Raw genomic sequence first — 21,703 nt, forward strand, 5'->3', positions numbered from 1 at the left:
CTACAAGGGGGGGTTGGGTGATACCCAACGGAAGGGGGGCCCCAGTCAAAAGTTTGCTATGGGGCCCAGTCTTTCCTAATTACGCCCCTGGCCATAACTCTTATTTTTCCAACAACAGAGTGGTGTGAGGGCTTATTTTTTGCGGCAGGAGTTGCAGTTTCTATTGACACAATTTAAAGTACCAGTTAATGTACTGGGAAACTGAAAATAACATTCTTTGCGGGCTGAAATTGGAAAAAATGATTCCTCCATTGTTTTTTGTGTTTCGTTTTTACGGCGTTCACCGTGCTGTAAAAACGACAACTTGACTTTAATCTACCTCTCAATAGGATTACGGTGATACCAAACGTATATAGCTTTTTTTTTTATACTTCACTACTTTTACAAAGAAAAATCTATTTGTTAATAAAAAAAGAAATGTTTTGTATCCCCATATTCTTAGAGCCATAAGAGTTTTATTTTTTGGTCCATTGAGCGGTGTGAGGGCTTATTTTTGGCAGAACAAGCTGTACTATTTATTGGTACCATTTTTTGGAACATACAACTTTTTGATCACTTTTTATTACATTTTCTTTAGAGCGAAGGTGACAAAAAAAAAACAGATTTGGAGGGTTTTAAATTCTTTATTTCTTACGCCGTTCACCGTGCGATAGGATTACGGTGATACCATATGTATATAGTTTTATTTATGTTTTGCACTGTTTTATAAAAAAGTGATTTTATTGTGCAACCACATTTTGTGTGTCACCACATTCTGAGAGCCATAACTTTATTTTTTGTCAAAAAAGCTGTCTAAGGGCTTATTTTTTGTGGGACGGGTTGTAGTTTATATTGGTACTGTTTTGGGGTACACGCGACTTTTTGATCACTTTTTATTCTATATTTCGGGAGGGGTGGTGACCAAAAAAACTTTGTTTTTTGGGGAAAAATAACATTATACTTTTATAGTTTGGGTCGATATGGATGCGGTGATACCAAATGTGTACTTTTATTTTTTAGCGGCTTCATTTTTTTCCTATAATAAAAGACTTATTATAGGAAAAAAAGCAGTGTTTGTTTTTTTTAACTTCTATAAAACATTATTATTATTTTTTATTTTTTTTTACCTGCAGCTGTAAGGTCTGTAGCTGCGGTCTGTCAGCTCCAATCCCCTCCTGACAGCCGCAGCTACGAGTCGGCAAGCGCTGGCCCCAGCCTCCTCCTCAGGGAACACCAGCGCTCACGTCCACTCACCTCAGCCGGATCTCTTAAAGGAGCAGCGTGCGCACAAGAGCTTTTGATGGACTTTGACCCGTGAGTACCCTGGACTAGAAGAGGGGTCCAGCCCCTTGCTTCTATGCCTGAGCGTTGTTGAGGTTTCCTAGTTTGTCTATGTGATGGCCTCCTAGTGTGTTTCCTGTTCCTGCTCCTTGCATTCCATACCATCCTGGTCTAGCACTGTGCTGTGCCAAAGTCGTGTCGTGCTGTATCCACGTCTGACCTGCTTCACCTTGTCTAATGTCCACCTACTGCCTAGTCCCAGCCAAGCCTGCCCTGCCACAGGTACCTATACAAACTATAGACTCACCTGCTCCCTGTTGGCCAGCTGCCTTACCGCCAAGGCGGTACAGCCCAGTGGGTCCACAGACCCTTTGTGACAGCAGCAATGATCGCTGCTAGATTACATTACACTACCTAGTGTAATGTATTTCAACTGTCATTGTGAGGTGACCGTCACTGACAGTAAGCCTGAGGACCAGCCAGAGGCTGGTCCTCATAAGCATCCATACGTGGCAGACCCAGAGGCCATTGACTAGCCTCCAGTTGCCATGACAACCCCCAGGATAGCATGGGGGCTGCGGATGTGCTACAAACCCCTCTAAATGCGGCGATCGCAATCGATTGCCACATTTAAGGGATTAATTGCCAAAATCAGCGGCGATGAACTGCTGATCGGCAACAATGGAGCGTCAGGGAAGCTAACCTGCCGGTTCCCGATGCACACTGTCACCGACAGTGTGCATTGGAAACAGCTCCATGAATTCCTGTCACTCTGACAGGAAGCCTATCTGGACTAGCCGGTGGCTGGTCCTGATAGACTTTCATACATGGCAGACACGGAGGCTATTGTTTGGCCTCCGGTTGCCATGCCAACTATCGGCAAACCCCACAATTTCATCGTGGGGTCTGCCAACATGCTAGAAACCCCAAAAATGTGGCGATTGCAATCTATCGCTGCATTTAAGGGGTTGCCAAAATCAGCGGCACAGGACTGCTGGCCAGCAAGAGTGGAGTATCAGCTTTTGGAGACAGCTGACCTCCCGGTTCCCGGTGCACACGGTCACAGACTGTGTGCATCAGGAATCGTGCTGTAACTGTACGTCATGGTGCGCGAAGTAACCTCCCTCCACGACGCACAGTTGTGTCCTGGTGCGCCTAGGTGTTAATGGGCTATTCCCTCGTTAATCCATCATCAATAAAAGCAGGTAAAAGGCCTGGAGTGGATTCCAGGTGTGGCATTTGCATTTGGAAGCGGTTGTGGTGAACCCACAACATGAGGTCAAAGGAGCTCTCAATGCAAGTGAAACAGACCATCGTTAGGCTGAAAAAAATTAAGAAATCCATCAGAGATAGCACAAATGTTAGGTGTGGCCAAATCAACAGTTTGGTAAATTCTTGAAAAAAAAACAAACAAAAAAAAAAAAAAACGAAGCACACTGGTGATCTCGTGAACTCCAAAAGGCCTCGTGAACTCCAAAAGGCCTGGAAGTCCACGGAAGACAACAGTAGTGGATGATTGCAGAATCCTTTCCATGGTGAAGAAAAACCCTTTCACAACATCTAGCCAAGTGAAAAACACTCTCCTGGAAGTAGGTGTATCAGTATCTAAGTCTACCATAAAGAGAAGACATCATGAGAGCATATACAGAGGGCTCACCAGAAGGTGCAGACCATTAATCAGCCTCAAAAATAGAAAGGCCAGATTAGACTTTGCCAAACAACATCTAAAGAAGCGAGCCCAGTTCTGGAACAGCATTCTTTGGACTGATGAAACTAAGATCAACCTGTACCAGAATGATGGGAGGAAGTATGGAGAAGGCTTGAAATGGCTCATGATTCAAAGCACACCACATACTCTGTAAAACATGGTGAAGGCAGTGCGATGGCATGGGCATGCTTCGCTGCCAAAGGCACTGGGTCACTAGTGTTTATTAATGATGTGACTGAAGGCAGAAGCAGCTGGATGAATTCTGAAGTGTTCAGGGATATAATTTCTGGTCAGATTCAACCAAATGCAGCAAGGTTGATTGGATGTTGCTTCACAGTACAGATGGACAATGACCCAAAACATACTGCGAAAGCAACCCAGGAGTTTAAGGCAAAGAAGTGGAATATTCTGCAAAGGCCAACTCAATCACCAGAGCGCAACCCGATCGAGCATGCATGTCACTTAACCTCTTGCCGCGCTGCTCCGCAATACTATGTCCTGCAGAGGGGTTAGTTCCCGCATCCAGACGTACTATTGCGGAGTAGATCCCGGCGCACACTGTCCTAACGGACAGTGTCCGGGAACCGGGAGGTCAGCTGTCCCCGACAGCTGACACTCCAGCCTTGCCGGTCAGCGGACCATCGCCGCTGATTTTGGCAATTAACCCCATAAATGCGGCGACGGATTGCCGTCGCCGCATTTAAGTGGTTTGAAGCACATCGGCAGCCCCCACGTAGTGATCGTGGGGGCTACCGATGCTTGTCGTGGCAATTGGAGGTCAGACAATGACCTCCGGGTTGCCATGTAAGGAAGCCTCGGAGGAGCAGCCTCCTGCTGCTCCTCCGAGACTTCCTGTCAGTGTGACTGTCACGTCACAATGACAGTTGGAGTGCATTACACTACGTGTGTAGTGTAATGCATTCCAGCAGCGATCAGAACTGCAAGTCTAAGTGTCCCCTAGTGGGACAAGTGAAAAAAGTAAAAAAAAAGATAATAAAAATGTTTTAAAAAAGTGTAAAAATAAAAGTTATAAGTTATATAAACAAACACTTCATTTTTTTCCTAAAAGTCTTTCATTATAGTAAAAAAATTAACACGTTAAAAAAGTACACATATCTGGTATCACCGCGTTCGTAACAACCCCAACTATAAAACTATAATGTTATTTTTCCCGCACGATGAACACCCCAAAAAAAAAAATCAATAAAAAACTACACCAGAATCGCTATTTTTTGGTCACCACCCCTCCCAAAATAGAGAATAAAAAGTGATCAAAATGTCACATGTACCCGAAAATAATACCGATAAAAATTACAACCCGTCCCGCAAAAAACAAGCTCTTACACAGCTTTTTTGACTGAAAAATAAAAAAAGTTACGGCTCTCAGAATATGGTGACACAGAAAATAAATTATTTGATAAAAAAGAGATTTTATTGCGCAAACGCTGCAAAACATAAAAAAAACCTATATACATATGGTATCGCCGTAATCGTACCGACCCGCAGAATAAAATATAATGGTCATTTATAGTGCACGGTGAACGCCGCAAAAAATAAACTAAAAAACAATGTCAGAATTGCTTGTTTTTGGTCACCCGGCTTGCAAAAAACTTTAATAGAAAGTGATCAAAAAAAAAATCGCATGTATCCCAAAATGGTATCAATGAAAAGTACAGATTGTCCCGCAACAAATAAGCCCTCAAGCAGCTCCGGTGGTGAAAAAATAAAGAAGATCTGGCTCTCAGAATATGGCGATGCAAAATGTGCAGTGTTTTCTAAAAGCGGATAAGATCGGGCGCCATTTATCAGTGCGACACCAGCCACATATCTATGAATTATTATTTATTTACCGCATTTTTATACCCTCTTATTATGCCCTGATGTTCTCCGCACAGATTACATGTGCCCCCACATTATAAACTGAAATACCAGCAAAACCCCAAACAGAAAAACGACCAAGCAAAATCTGTGCTCCAAAAGCCAAATGGCGCTCCCTCCCTTCTGAGCTTTGCAGCGTCCCCAAACAGGAGTTTGCGCCCACATATATGGCATCGCCATACCCGGGAGAACCCGCTTAACGTTTTATGAGGTATTTGTCTTCAGTGGCACAAACTGGGCACAACATATTATGCACTAAAATGGCACATCGGTGCAAAATTGCAATATTCACACCATCCGCTGTGCATTAACCCCTATCAGCACTATGACTTAATAGCACGTCATGGTGCGGGGGTGATGTATGGAGCGGGCTCACGTGCTGAGCCTGCTCCATATGCTGCGGGAGTCGGCTGTGTATTAGAGCTGACACCCAGGACTAACGGACAGGAACAGCGATCGTGCGGTTACAGAAGCCTGTAAGAATAACAATATACTGCAATACATTAGTATCGCAGCATATTGTACCCGCGATCCAATGATCGCTGGTACAAGTCCCCTAAGGGGACTAATAAAATGTGTGTAGAATTAAAGTTATTAGTAGCGAGAAAGAAAAAAAGTTTAAAAAAAAACCTTTTCCCATTTTTCTTCAAAATAAACAGAATTGATAATCGCTACGTCCGTAAAAGGCCGAACTATTACAATATACCATTATTTAACTCGCACGGTGAACACCGTAAAAAACGTAAATAATTTAAACCGCCAAAATCGCTGTAGTTTGTTTTTACCACACGGCGAAAGCTGTAAAAACGAAAACCCCAAAAAATGGAATCAGATTTTTTTCCTATATTACTATATTTTCCTATTTTTTTTCCGTTTCCCAGTACTTTTTATGGCACTTTAAATGGTATCAATAGAAAATGCAATTCCTCCCGCAAGAAATAAGCTCTCACGTCACTCTACTGACGGAAAAAGAAAAAAGTTATGGCTCTTGGAAGGCGGGTAGTGAAAAACGAAAATAAGCAAAAAATGGATCAGTCCTGAAAGGGTTAATTCATTTCTAATGAAAAAAATGTATGACCACATGTGGGGTATTTCCGTACCCGGGAGAAATGGCTTTACAAAAATTGGTTGTTTATTTCTCCTTTATCCCTTGTGAAAATGAGAAAATGCAACATTTTAGAGGAAAAAAATTGTGATATTAATTTTCTCCGCCTAATTCTAATAAATTCTGCAAAAGACCCGTGGAGTCTAAATGCTCACTATACCCCTAGAAAAATTCGTTGAGGGGAGTTTCCAAAATGGGGTAACTTGGGGGGCTTCCACTGTTTTGGTCTCTTCAGGGCGTTGCAAAGGCAGCATGGCACCGAAAAACAATCCATCAAAATCCATGCTCCAAAATCTAAATGGGGCTACTTCCCTTCTGAGCGCTGCCATGGGTCCAATCAGCAGTTTATTACCACATATAGGGGTATTGCCGTAATCAGGAGACAATGCTTTACAAATGTTGTGGTTTTTTTTTTCCTTTATTCCTTGTAAAAATTTTCAATTTCTATGCTTTTTCAGAAAAAGAGTTGATTTTCATTTTCACTGCCTAATTCCACTAAATTCTGCAAAAAACCTGTGTGGTCAAAATGCTAACTATACCCCTAGATAAATTCCTTGAGAGGTGTAGTTTCCAAAATGGGGTCACTTTTGGGTGGTTTCCCCTGTTTTGGTCTCTCCATGGCGTTGCAAACGCGACATGGCACCGAAAACCTATCCAGCAAAATCCGTGCTCCAAAATCCAAATGGCACTCCTTCCCTTCTGAGCCCTTCTGTGGGTCCAATCAGCAGTTTATTACCAGATATGGGATATTGCTGTAATCAGGAGACATTGCTTTACAAATGTTGGGGTGATTTTCTTCATTATTCCTCGTAAATATTACAAATTTCTATGTGATTTTCATTTTTACAGACTAATTCTAATAAATTTAGCGAAAAACCTGTGCAGTCAAAATGCTAATTATACTCCTAGATAAATTCCTTGAGGGGTGTAGTTTCCAAAATGGGGTAACTTTTGGGGTGTTTCCACTGTTTTGGCACCACAAGACCTCTTCAAACCTGACAAGGTGCCTAAAATATATTCTAAAAAAAAAGAGGCCCAAAATCCACTAGGTGCTCCTTTGCTTCAGTCCATTATCACACTAGGGCCACATGTGGGATATTTCTAAAAACTTCAGAATCTGGGCAATAAATATTGAGTTGCATTTCTCTGGTAAAACCTTCTGTGTTAAAAAAAAAAAAATGTATTAGAAATTTCTGCGAAAAAAATAAAATTTGTAAATTTCACCTCTACTTTGCTTTAATTCCTGTGAAACGCCTAAAGGGTTAAAACACTTTGTGAATGCTGATTTGAATACCTTGAGGGGTGAAGTTTTCAAAATGGGGTGACTTCTGGGGATTTTCTAATATATAAGGCCCTCAAAGCCACCTCAGAACTGAACTGGTCCCTGAAAAAATAGCCTTTTGAAATTTTCTTTAAAATAAGTGAAATTGCTGCTAAAGTTCTAAGGCTTGGTTCACACGACCTATATTCAGACGTAAACGAGGCGTATTATGCCTCGTTTTACGTCTGAAAATAGGGCTACAATACGTCGGCAAACATCTGCCCATTCATCTGAATGGGTTTGCCGACGTACTGTGCAGACAACCTGTCATTTAGGCGTCGTCGTTTGACAGCTGTCAAACGACGACGCGTAAAAATACAGCCTCAGCAAAAGAAGTGCAGGACACTTCTTTCAGACGTAATTTGAGCCGTTCTTCATTGAACTCAATGAAGCACAGCTCAAAATTTACGGCTGTCAGAGAAGCCTTGCAGAATGCGAGGAGGAGCATTTATGTCCGAAACGAGGCAGCTGTTTTCTCCTGAAAACAGTCTGTCTTTTCAGACGTAAAAGCCTTCTACCGTGTGCACATACCCTAAGGGTATGTGCACACACACTAATTACGTCTGTAATTGACGGACATATTTCGGCCGCAAGTACCGGACCAAACAGTGCAGGGAGCCGGGCTCCTAGCATCATAATAATGTACGATGCTAGGAGTCCCTGCCTCTCCGTGGAACTACTGTCCCGTACTGAAAACATGATGATTACAGTACGGGACAGTTGTCCGGCAGTGAGGCAGGGACTACTAGCATCGTACATAAGTATGATGCTAGGAGCCCGGCTCCCTGCAGTGTGTTCGGTCCGGGACTTGCAGCCGAAATACGTCCGTCAATTACGGACGTAATTAGTGTGTGTGCACATACCCTAAGCCTTGTAACGTCCTAGAAAAATAAAAGGACGTTCAAAAAACGATGCAAACATAAAATAGACATATGGGAAATGCTAACTAGTAACTATTTTGTGTGGTATTACTATCTGTTTTACAAGCAGATACGTTTAAATTTAGAAAAATGCTAATTTTTTCTAAATTGTGGTGTTTTTCAGAAATAAATACCAAAATTATCGACAAAATTTTTTCACTAAGGGCATGCCCCCACGTGGCGGAATTCCTCCGCAACTGTCCGCATCAATGCCGCACCTAATCCGGGTTGCGGATTACGGCTGCGGATCTGCCCAAAATGTGCAGTAAATTGATGCGGACTAGCTGCTGCGGACTGCGGGAAAAGTGCTTCCCTTCTCCCTATCAGTGCAGGATAGAGAGAAGGGACAGCACTTTCCCTAGTGAAAGTAAAAGAATTTCATACTTACCGGCCGTTGTCTTGGTGACGCGTCCCTCTTTCGGCATCCAGCCCTACCTCCCTGGATGACGCGGCAGTCCATGTGACCGCTGCAGCCTGTGATTGGCTGCAGCCGTCACTAAGACTGAAACGTCATCCTGGGAAGCCGGACTGGAGACAGAAGCAGGGAGTTCTCGGTAAGTATGAACTTCTATTTTTTGACAGGTTGCTGTATATTGGGATCGGTAGTCACTGTCCAGGGTGCAGAAACAGTTACTGCCGATCGCTGAACTCTTTCAGCACCCTGGACAGTGACTATTTACTGACGTCTCCTAGCAACGCTCCCGTAATTCCGGGAGCCCCATTGACTTCCTCAGATTGTGTCACTGTCCGAATAATTCTGGACCTAACCGTACGTACACACACACACACGCACACACACACACGCGCTCGTGTAAATCCGGCCTTAGAGTTCCAACAATATAGTTTGATTGAAAAGCCCCTAAGTCTCGTTGAAATGTCTTGATTTTGATGTCCTGTATATTTTTTCCCCACTTAATGAGATCTTCCTCTAGTGATTTATCAAAAATCACAAGATCTTCCTTGGTCAGGGTTTGTTGGATTTTATCCTTAAGGAGATCAATCTCCTTCTCCAATGACTCCAATTTTTTGCGATCTACTCCATTAAGTAACTCCAATAAAGTGCGAGAGCACCTAGTAAGAGTATCCTCTCCCTCCAAAGTAGGGAATACCTGTACACGCTCGTGTGAATGTAGCCTTAGACTATCTACCTGAATCCAGAAAAATATACTCTTCTGCTGTATATCCTGCTTAGAAAATAAAATTTCTGCTGTAAGTTGCTCAGAGGATCTTACTATCCCCCCCCCCCAATGATGACCTGTTCTTGTAGGTCTGTGACCTGTGATGTTTTAGGCTATTTGCACACGTTGCAGATTTTCCACATCAAATTCTGCATCAAAACCGCAGATAAACGCAAGCAATTATGCAAGTAAAATCCAGACTTAATGTTGTCGCATAATTTCATTACGTTTCCGTAATTTCAATACATTGTATGCGTATTTTGCTGCTGCTCTTACCCTTTTTCCATTAAAAAGGCTGAAATGCACAGTGAACATCCAGAACAGAATGAGCATGCTGCGGTTTAAAAAATCCACACTATACCCTGATTTCCGTCCGGAAAATGTTCAGCAGCATGTGGATGAGATTTGTCCAGTTTCGTCCCTTGTGAAACCAGCCTTCTTCTCGGCACCTGTACCTTGTGAATGGAGAGGTGATCGCTGTCAGCCCTTTGCAACTGTCCCGCTGTTCTCTCAATTCAGAGTGTCCCCAGTCAAACCTCAAGGGAGCAAAGAGAAGGCTTTCCTTGGATACAGTAAATTTAATGAGGCATTCCCATCTCAGACATTTATGGATATCCACAAGATATGCCACAAATGTCTGAAAGGGGCGGGTCGTACATCCTTGGACCTGCGCCTAACTCTAGTGCTTCCTGTAACTTTCCTACCTTTTGTTGCTGGGCTCTGGCCACAGACTGACAAGGTGGCTGGATTTAGTGGAAACCGCTGTGTTTTGCTACGCTGTTTTCGGAACTCCCATAAGAGTAAACTGGAATTAGGGCTTATTCAGACGAATGTGATATACGTCCGTGCAACGCGCGTCGCACGGACCTATATTAGTCTATGGGGCCGAGCATACCGTTCCGTGATGTTTACGCAGCGCGAGTCCGCTGCGTAAAACTCACGACATGTCCGTTCTTTGTGTGTATTTCGCGCATCACGCACCCATTGAAGTCAATGGGTGCGTGAAAATCACGCGCACCACACGGAAGCACTTCGCTTCGTGATTCGCGCAACAGCAGTAAAACTATGAATGAAAATAGAAAAGCACCACGTGCTTTTCCATTTACAAACATCCAAACGGAGTGTCATTATGATGGCGGCTGTGCGAAAAGCACGCAGCCGCGCATCATATGGTGGTGACACACGGAGCTGTCAAGTGCCTTTTGCGCGTGCAAAACGCCGCGTTTTTTGCGCGCGCAAAACGCACACGCTCGTCTGAATCCGGCCTTAGTGTAGCTCGCTGTGCTACGCTGTTTCTTTGTTTCCGGAAATTGGAAGTAGTTTCTCTAACTCCCATTAAATTCTATAGAAGCTTCCAGAAGCAGCAGAGCAAAAAGGTGCTCAGTTTCTGGAAAACCAGGCAGGTGCCCAATAGCAAAATGTAGGGGGTCCTATTCTAGAGATGAGTGCAGGTCCAAGAGGTGGGACCCGTATCTCCCGAGAGGCATCATGTTTTTGTGCCCACGGCACTCCCGACTAAATAGAGCAGGAATGTGCTTTGGAGTTAAAGATACCTTATCAGTTGTTTTTGTGTTTGTTGTTTTTTGGGGTTTTTGCCAAAATCTGGACTGGGTGCAAAAAGAGTGTAAATGTTTCCATCATATATCTTTTTCAGTTTGGGATCAAGTCCTGGTTTTGGAGTAAAAAAAAATAAAAATATTTGATCAATGATTTCTAAGTGTGGAATTGAACCATTCTAGTGTCCGTATTATGGCCCCAAGTCCGGTCTGACTGTGGGTCTAATGACCAGAACTAACCGCATCATAGATCCTGATTATGCTCTTAGTTTGGGTCATTACACCTGGGGTTCTATTTTGCTAATCCCACTGATGATCTCATGTCTATCGTGCTTGCTTGCTTGATTGGTGCCGACGTCTTGCAGTTGGAGAAGTTCGATATGTTGTATCTGAAATTTCCCTATCCTTTCTTCCTTGGCAACTAAATGGCAGTATTCCACTGAAATAAATATACACACTTGGCTGATCTGAGTAAGACAAATGCTTGTATTTTGTTCCAACGGAATTGTGTTTTCTGCCAAAGTTTTACTTCTTTTACGCTGACTCCCGGCATGCCTCAGTTGAATATTGTGTCAAACATTCCTACACAAAGGACATGGTCATGATATGCCTAAACGTCTGTATAGATAATAACTCCCTTTGCTGGTTAGCATCATAAAAAACGTACCATGGCGCCGTGCATTTAACCAGCAGATGTTATTTCTTATGTAGGGAAATACCAACAATATAAAATAGAGGTAAATAAACAGAAGTGGGAAACGCATACCATTCTCCTGGATGTTTCAGTTTAATATATACAATAAAAAAAAAAATGACTGACCTAATGATCCGAAGCTTAGCGATGCCATAGATGTGTATATTAACCCCTTCCTGACGTCAGCCATGTCCGTGTGTGTGTGTGTGTATATATATATATATATATATATATATATATATATATATATATATATATATATAGTGACAGGACCAGGGGAAAAGTAGTGGATGGAGTACACATCTCACCCAGGTTCCTGTCCTATACATTTTAAAACAACCACGGAATTTCGCTAGAAGGGAAATGTGTTTTCCTTGCTCAAGGGTTTTCTGGAAAACCTGTGTAAAAGGGCCTGGTTGTTGGAATAGAGAGAGTTGGGAGGGTCCCTGTTCCACTAGCCACTTCAGGTATTGCATTGTGGCTAATTACCTGCACAGCTGAGGTGTGCTTTAAACAGAGTTCACAGCCTCTCTCTGCTCCTGGGAAAGCTGGATGTGAGTAAAGCAACTGTGGTGTTGTGTTTGGGAGTTAGGCTGGGTTAACACGACCTATTTTCAGGCGTAAACGAGGCGTATTATGCAGTTTTACATCTGAAAATAAGGCTACAATACGTCGGCAAACATCTGCCCATTCATTTGAATGGGTTTGCCGACGTACTGTGCAGACAACCTGTCATTTACGCGTCGTCGTTTGACAGCTGTCAAACGACGACGGGTAAAAATACAGCCTCGTCAAAAGAAGTGCAGGACACTTCTTTGGACGTTTTTGGAGCCGTTTTCTCAGACTCCAATGAAAACCGCTCCAAAAACGGACGTAAAAAACCCTGGGAAAACGCGAGTTGCTCAAAAAAATGTCGGAACATCAGTGGCTGTTTTCCCTTGAAAACAGCTCCGTATTTTCAGACGTTTTTGGTCACTACGTGTGCACATACCCTTAGCGCTCTAGGCTCAGCTCTTTGTAGTTAGGAACTGCATGTTTAGTTAGTGGCCAGGCAGCCTAGGATTTACTTTATGTATTTGTTTTGCAGCGTTTTGCGCACGCCAAAAGGCACATAACAGCTTTGTGTGTCATCACCATATGATGCACGGCAGCCGCCATCATTATGACACTGTTTGTATGTTTTACTGCTGTTGCACGAACCACGCGCGTCCCACGGAAGTGCTTCCGTGTGGTGCGCGTGATTTTCACACACCCATTGACTTCAATGGGTGCGTGATGCGCGAATAGTGCACAAATATAGGACATGTCATGCGTTTCACGCAGCGGACACGCTGTGTGAAAATCACAGACTGTCTGCACGGCCCCATAGACTAACATTGGAATATCACGCACGTTGCACGGACGTATTACACATTCGTGTAAATCCGCCCTAAGAGAGATAGAACCCGGTCTTTTTTCATCCTCAACAGTTTTCGTTTCTGAGGAGGAATGCGGTTTTTTAGACAGACCCCATTTACAACCAGAGAACACCTTCGGTAAAAAGAAAAATAGGAGATTTTAAAGGTAATAAATTTATCTTCATACGTCCTTACACCTCCCCAGGTGGAGGTCCTACAAAAGGGTTTATCGTTCTTGCCCACAGGTAAATTAGATTTGTTTACCGCAAGATTTTGCACTATTTTCCCGTAAACTTCTCTTTAAAAAACATTTCAGTAGGGGAGATTATGTGTGTCAGATTGACTCACCTGCTGAAAGACCTGCTATGGACGCCTTAGTATCTCTCCTTGATTAACAGGATGCTGATAGTGACCCCAAACTACCGATGCATTTGTGACGCCGATCACAACATTTCCCCCCACTTTCTGTATGTCCTCCAGTTGACATATTCTTTAAACTAGTCAAAAGAGATTTGGAATCTATTTCTGACACTGGATTATCCCACAATCTCAATTTTAATCAAAGACAGGCTATTAAACAACTTTGCGATCTCAAGGAGATTGTCATTAACCCCTTAAGGACGCAGCCACTTTTGGACCATATGACACAGCCTCATTTCTTAAATCTGATGTGTGTTACTATATGTGGTAATAACTTGGGAATGCTTTTACCTATCCAAGCGATTCTGAGATTGTTTTCTCGTGACATATTGTACTTTATGATAGTGGAAACATTTGGTCGATATATTCAATATTTTTGTGTGAAAAACACCAAAATTTAGAGAAAATTTGCAAAAAAATAGCATTTTCTAAATTCTAATGTATCTGCTTGTAAGACAGATAGTTATACCACACAAAATAGTTACTAGCTAACATTTCCCATATGTCTACTTTAGATTGACACCGTTTTTTGAACATCCTTTTATTTTTCTAGGATGTTACAAGGCTTATAAGTTTAGCAGCAATTTCTCAAATTTTCAAGAAAAAATTCAAAAGCCTATTTTTTTTAGGGACCAGTTCAGTTCTGAAGTGGCTTTGAGGGCTTTATACATTAGGAACCCCCACAAATCACCCCATTTTAAAAACTGCACCCCTTAAAGTATTCAAAACAGTATTTAGAAAGTTTCTTAACCCTTTATGCGTTTCACAGGAATTAAGGCAAAGTGGAAGGAAAATTTGCAAATTTCATTGTAATCCATTTTTCCTGTAATACTGAAGGTTTTTACCAGAGAAACACAACTGAATATTTATTGCCCTGATTCTTAAGTTTTTAGAAATATCCCACATGTGGCCCTAGTGCGCTACCGGACTGAAACAAAAGCCCCAGAAGCAAAGGAGTACCTAGAGGATTTTTGGGCCTTCCTTTTCTTAAATTATATTTCAGGCACCATGTCAGGTTAAAAGAAGTCTTGTGGTGCAAAACTAAAGGAAACAACCCAAAAAGACCCCATTTTGGAAACTGCACCGCTTGAGGAGGGGTCTAGTGAGCATTTTGACCCCACAGGTGTTTCATAGATTATTATAATTGGGCAGTGAAAATGAAAAATTACATTATTTTCCAATAAGATGCAGCTTTACCTCAAAATTTTTATTTTTTTCAACAAATAAATGAGGAAAAGCACTCCAACATTTGTAAAGCAACTTCTCCAAAGTACGGGAATACCAAATATGTGGTCATAAACTGCTGTTTGGGCAAGCGGCAGGACTCGGAAGGGAAGGCACGCCATTTAGCTTTTGGAGCGCTGATTTTGCTGGATTCATTCTCTGCACTATGTCGCATTTGTAAAGCTCCTAAGGTACCAGTACAGTGGAAACCCCCCAAAAGTGACTCCATTTTGGAAACTACACCCGTCAAGGAATTTTTCAAGTGGTATAGTGAGCAGTTTGACCCCACAGGTGTTTCATACACTGGGCAGTAAAATAATAAAATTTAGATTTTTTTTCAAAGAAAATGTTGCTTTAGCCCCATATTCATAATTTTCACAAGGGGTTAAAAGGAGAAAAAACACCCACAGTTTCTTACGCAATTTCTCCTGAATACGGCAATACCCCATTTGTGGAGATAAACTGCTGTTTGAGCACGTGGCGGGGCTCAGAAGGTAAAGAGCACCATGCAACATCTGAGGCCTACTACGATGGTATTTACTGCCCTGTGTCATGAAAACAGGGGCTCTGGGGTGTCAAAACATTAGAAACCCAGAAAAGCGACCCCATTTAGGAAACGAAACCCCTCAAAGAATTCATCTAGCGGTATAGTGAGAAGATTTAGATTGTAATGTAACACCTTTCAAGGTATTCATCTAGGGATATAGTGAGAATTTTTAATTTGTGAAGTGACAACCCTCTAGGTATTCATCTAGGAGTATAAGAATAAATAAATAAATTAAAAATCCAAGGAGGTATGGTATATTTTGAAACATGGTTTCATGCACAGGCCGCGATTTGTGGGACATGTCTCACATTGGTATGTGGTGTCCTTACGAATGCCTCTCTTGGCGCAAACGTCAGCATTTTTTTTGGGGCTTCTGTTTTTTTTCAGTGGGGGGGGGGGGATTTCTGTGGGGAAATGCTGACTGGGAATTATCCTGCGGACGCAAAATCCAGATGAACTGCCCTCCCCTTCCTGGTCACCAAATATCAGGGACTTGATGACATTTTCCTGAAATTGCAGGAACGTATCCCCACTGCCAGCGTGTCTGTAGAGGACAAAGGCGTTGTATAAAAGCCATCTGTGTAAGATGCACAGACAGCTTTTTATACCATACCCTGGTATGGCGCTGTATGGTTTTATAACCTGGTCAGACAGGTCAACGCCACCCATATGTTTGTTGTACTCCTGTGCGCAGAATGGTTTGGGAACTTGGGTGGTGGATCCGCGTACAGGGACTAGGCTGCCTCTGCTGTCGTGAATGCTTTAGTGCTTCTAGGTTGCTTCTACATTCACACGAGCGTGTCAGGTTTGTGTGTAAAAAAAAAAAAACGCAGCGTATTTTGTGAATTTCATGTCCTTATGCCATCAGTGTGCGTTGCGTATGGCATCAGTGTGCTTTGCGTGTAGCATGCATTTTTCATGTCCGTGCAAGCACTTTTTTTCTTAAATTCTCTGCATTTCCTTACCAACTGATGCGTAAAACACGGACAGCACACGGATGACAGCACACATGCAAAAAGACACAGTGACTGAGGCATTGCTGCAATGGTTTTACTGTGAATCAGCACATTTTTTGTTTTAAACGTTAATGTCCGCGGATTGAACTGCCTCTGCCGCACAGTGGCCACTATGGGTGTGTAAAATGCGAGATAAAGTTAAAAAAAAAGTTTGCAAAATCATTTAATTTTAGATCTTTAAATTTCTAAAGAAAACTAAACAAATTTTTACTTAACAAAAATAAGTCAAACAAACATATTAGTGACAAAAACGAAAGCATTTATATGCAATTTAAAAAATAAAAAAGACCCACCACAGCCACAAAACACAGGTAAGTGTAAATGATTGGCTTGAGATTTCAATTTTAAAGTTGGCCAAACAATGTAAATAATAATGTGTTTATAGTTTATACAATGGTATCTATAGTATCAACTTTAATTACATGCAAAGTTCATAACCTACCTACATTCAAATTTGTTAAACGTTACTAAACTTAAATGAACTGTAAACTGTGAGAACAAAAAAAGTAACAAAGACAAAAACACATGAACAGGACAAAAAAAGGAAAAGATTAAAACGGGTAATGAGTAGTTTTGGTAAGTGAGGGTCTAGGCATTGAAACCCCTACTGATCTCTAGCATGAAGAAGAAAACCATTCGGCTTAGTGCTGTGGTACTTCGGCTCTGTATGGCTTTTGACAGCTTTTCTGGTTAGCCATCCATGGGCTATCATCTCTCTGAGGAGAGTCTACATTATACCCAGAGCTGAAAAAGCACAGAGCGCAGGTAAGTGCTTCTGACCCTTCATTCTAGCCATCAGAGTGGGTCTCAGCCATTGGACTCTTACCGATCAAAACATCTGACGAGTGGTAATGAAATGTTAGAAGTTTTTCTTCAGTTTTTTTTTTCTCAAATGACGGGTACCCTTTAAAGCACAGATTTAACAAGAATAGAAAAACATTCCTTAATGCCTTAGAACAAGTTTACCCCTGCTAATGCTATTGTGAAAGCCTTTACTTCCATCTGGGCCATGTGGAAGGCGAAGTACTCCACTTGGATGTCCAAGTGAGACTGGGGTATTTTTCACAGCTAAAGGACTGCAGGGTAGCAACTTATTCTCCATATATGGATGGTTAGCAGCAGCTTTCCTTTTCTGTACCCAAGGGCTAGAAGAGTAAATGCCACTATCATTAGAATGCTCTGGAAACTTTCGACAAACTTTTGGGCTTGTTCCAGGGGTAGCAAAAAATCTGTTCCCAAGATCTGTGGCCAATGGAGAAAGGTTCTGGTATAGTTGGGTGAAACACTTACGTGCTAGCAAAGGGGAAGATAGAGGACTACTGAATGAATGTGGTCTGAAGGGAGCATCAGGATTTGCAAAATTTCCAGCAGTGAGGTAAGGATGTGCAAAAACTGGCGAGGCTGGACTACTATCAGATTCTGATGAACTGTAGCAAGACGATTCCTCTTTTGTGAGCTGACACTTGACCAGAACTTTACCAGAACTTGCAAACTTCTTATCTGGTAAGTCAGAGTTTTCAACTTCATCAGAATCCATGGCACACTTTTTACGCGTTCCTCGACCACTTATTGGGATTACCTTGAAGGAATCAGTAGTGCTATACTGCTTTGAGTTGAATGCATCTAATGCTTTCCTGGCACCTTCTAGATTTTCATATTCTACAAGAGCACAGCTTCTAGTAGCCAGTTTAGGATATTTAGACAAATATTTTTTAACATCTGAAGGCATCTCTTTACCAGGTTTTAAGATGCGTACTGAAGTAATAACGCCAAATGAAGCAAACAGACATGTAACAGTCTCCAAAAAGCTTTGAGGTTTTCCAGGTGAGATTTTTTCTGCATTATCTAGATTCCAGGCCAACAATAGTTTGGTGGGAGTAAGTTCAAGAAGACAGTCTGGAACTGGCTTTTTCCGTCTCACTTTGGTCTCCTCTTCATTAACCTCTAAGAGTTCAGAAAACTGAAGTGCATACAAGGTTTGTCTCCAGTCTCGAGTTAGGGACTTAATCTAAAAAAGAGAGTATAATATAAAATATTGATACCAAAAACACACGTAGCAGTATATACAATCCGGTTTTTGTTTTTTTAACAAATGTGGGTTTCTAAGTGCAGCGGAAGCTGAAGAGTTCCCCAAATTATACTGACTGTACCAATTTTCCATATAAAACTCATCACACGTTTTTATATAGGGTGGTATAGAGATTAGGGATAGGTATTGACCACTAAACTACAAGCAGTATGACAAATACGAATATCTTTGGTGGTCTAAGGTGATCAAGGGGTTACATAGTTAGTACAGTTGAAATAAGACATATCTTCATCAAGTTCAACCAAGGGATGGGAAAAAGGGAAGGGCTGAAACAAGAATTCTACCCATTCACATAGGAGCTGATATTTTTCTCGTTTAGGAAATGATGTAAGCCTTTTTTAGTGTCATCTACTGTTCCTGCCGTGACCAGCTCCTGCGGCAGGCTATTCCATAAATTCACAGTTCTCACAGTAAAGAAGGCTTGTCGCCTCTTCAGATTGAACCTTTTTTTCTCCAGATTTAGGGAGTGACCCCTTGTTTTTTGAGGGGGTGGATGTCCCATGCATATATTTATACAAGTTAATCATGTCCCCCCCTTAGTCGTCTCTTTTTAAGACTAAATAGGTTTAATTCTTTTAATCTTTCCTCATAACTTAGATTCTCCATGCCCCTTATTAGATTCGTTGGGCTTTGTATTTTTCTCAATTCCAGGGCATCCTTTCTAGGAACTGGAGCCCAGAACTGAACTGCATATTCTAGAGGAGGCTGCACTAATGTTTTGTAAAGTGGTATTATTATATCCCTGTCCCGCGAGTCCATGCCCCTTTTAATACATGACAATATCTTGCTGGCCTTCGAAGCAGCTAATTGACATTTTCATGTGGTTAGTTTATCATCTACAAGTACAATCAGATCTTTCTCAACAAATGACTCTCAGTATAGCTCCCCTGGGACATATGATGCATGCAGATTGTTGGTACCCAGATGCATACTTTACATTTATCTACATTAAACCTCATTTGCCATGTTGGTTAATGTACATTATACATGGTGGTTTAGGATGGTTATAAAGTTAATATCTGAAATAGTTCTACATAATAACCAATTACTAAAGTTATTTTATTATGTGGTTCAAGAACTCAGGCTCTCAATGCATTCCTACAGAGGCTCTCAATGCATTCCTGTGGGAGCCAGAACGGGGCTAAGTTCCGGTTTTCCCAAAAGTACAGCGATTCCAGACGAGGTCAGAATGTGATAATGTGGGCGGTGCTAGACCCGAAAATGCGATGCATGGATCGGTAAGTATCTTTGCACACAGCATCCCACTGAAACACTAATGTACAAATGGAGGGGGAAATTAAAAAAAACAAAACTGGAGTGCTCCTTTAAAGTCTGTAAACATGGTTGGTACTGTACAAGTATATTTTGTTCACATGCATATATGTGTATGTATGTGTGTGTATGTATATATATATATATATATGTATACACAAAACACACACACACACACACACACACACACACACACACACACACCTTGAAAAGCAGCAGCACTCAAAATGCAATTCCAAGATGGTCTCGGGTGCAAGCAGGTAATCCCGATACAGGGGATATAGATCAATATTGAAGAAAATCCCACAGCATTCCGTGTTAGTGAAAAAAATGGTGGTTTATTAAGCCAGCACAAGCTGCAACGTTTCCATCCTGCTATAGGACCTTTATCAAGCATAGTGATACAAGCAATGTGTGAAATATATTATATATATACATATACACACACACACACACACACACACACACAACCGTTCAAAAGTTTGGGGTCACCCAGGCAATAGTGTTTTCCATGAAAACTCACACTTATATTTATCAAATGAGTTGCAAAATGACTAGAAAATAGTCAAGACATTGACAAGGTTAGAAATTATGATTTTTAATTGAAATAATAATTTTCTCCTTCAAACTTTGCTTTCGTCAAAGAATGCTCCATTTGCAGCAATTACAGCATTTCAGACCTTTGGCATTCTAGCTGTTAATTTAATGAGGTAAATCGGAAGAAATTTCACCCCATGCTTCCAGAAGGCCCTCCTACTAGTTGGATTGGCTTGATGGGCACTTCTTGCGTACCATACGGTCAAGCTGCTCCCACAACAGCTCTATGGGGTTGAGATCTGGTGACTGCGCTGGCCACTCCATTACAGATAGAATACTAGCTGCCTGCTTCTACCCTAAATAGTTCTTGCATAATTTGGAGGCGTGCTTTGGGTCATTGTCCTGTTGTAGGATGAAATTGGCTCCAATCAAACCAATTCCTTATTCAAAACCCTTTACCTTGTACAAATCTCACACTTTACCAGCACCAAAGCAACCCCAGACCATCACATTACCTCCACCATGCTTGACAGTTGGCGTCAGGCACTCTTCCAGCATCTTTTCAGTTGTTCTGCGTCTCACAAATGTTCTTGTGTGTGATCCAAACACCTCAAACTTTGATTCGTCTATCCATAACACTTTTTTCCAATCTTCCTCTGTCCAATGTCTGTGTGCTTTTGCCAATATTAACCTTTTCCTTTTATTAGCCAGCCTCAGATATGTATTTTTCTTTCCACTCTGCCCTGAAGGTCAGCATCCCGGAGTCGCCTCTTCACTGTAGACGTTGATACTGGCGTTTTGCGGGTACTATTTAATGAAGCTGCCAGTTGAGGACCTGTGAGGCGTCTATTTCTTAAACTAGAGACTCTAATGTACTTGTCTTGTTGCTCAGTTGTGCAGCGGGGCCTCCCACTTCTTTCTACTCTGGTTAGAGCCTGTTTGTGCTGTCCTCTGAAGGGAGTAGTACACACCGTTGTAGGAAATCTTCAGTTTCTTGGCAATTTCTCGCATGGAATAGCCTTCATTTCGAAGAACAAGAATAGACTGTCGAGTTTCACATGAAAGCTCTCTTTTTCTAGCCATTTGGAGAGTTTAATCGAACCCACAAATGTAATGCTCCAGATTCTCAACTAGCTCAAAGGAAGGTCTGTTTTATAGCTCTTCTAAACAGCAAAACGGTTTACAGCGGTGCCAACATAATTGCACAAGGGTTTTCAAATCATCCATTAGCATTCTAACACAGGTAGCAAACACAATGTACCATTAGAACACTGGAGTGATGGTTGCTGGAAATGGGCCTCTATACACCTATGTAGATATTGCATTAAAAACCAGACGTTTGCAGCTAGAATAGTCATTTACCACATTAACAATGTATAGAGTGTATTTCTGATTAATTTAAGGTTATCTTCATTGAAAAAAAACTGTGCTTTTCTTTCAAAAATAAGGAAATTTCTAAGTGACCCTAAACTTTTGAACGGTAATGTATATATGTGTGTGTGTACACACACAAATATATATATATATATATATATATATATATATATATATATATATATATATATATATATATATAGCAAA

General features: G+C 41.6%; 1 protein-coding gene across 1 annotated transcript in view; it reads right to left on the reverse strand.

Annotated features, from left to right (window-relative positions):
* Positions 1 to 16,476: 16,476 nt before the first annotated feature.
* LOC142740792 (la-related protein 6-like) overlaps positions 16,477 to 21,703 on the reverse strand; it is a 43,318-nt gene continuing 38,091 nt past the window's right edge. Inside the window, exon 4 of the mRNA XM_075850219.1 lies at positions 16,477 to 18,232. Coding sequence (XP_075706334.1) covers positions 17,168 to 18,232 — 1,065 coding nt within the window. The 3' untranslated portion in view covers positions 16,477 to 17,167. The remainder of the gene's footprint in view (positions 18,233 to 21,703) is intronic.

The sequence above is a fragment of the Rhinoderma darwinii genome, chromosome 1, assembly GCF_050947455.1.
Source record: "Rhinoderma darwinii isolate aRhiDar2 chromosome 1, aRhiDar2.hap1, whole genome shotgun sequence".
In the NCBI taxonomy this organism is placed as follows: Eukaryota; Metazoa; Chordata; class Amphibia; order Anura; family Rhinodermatidae; genus Rhinoderma; species Rhinoderma darwinii.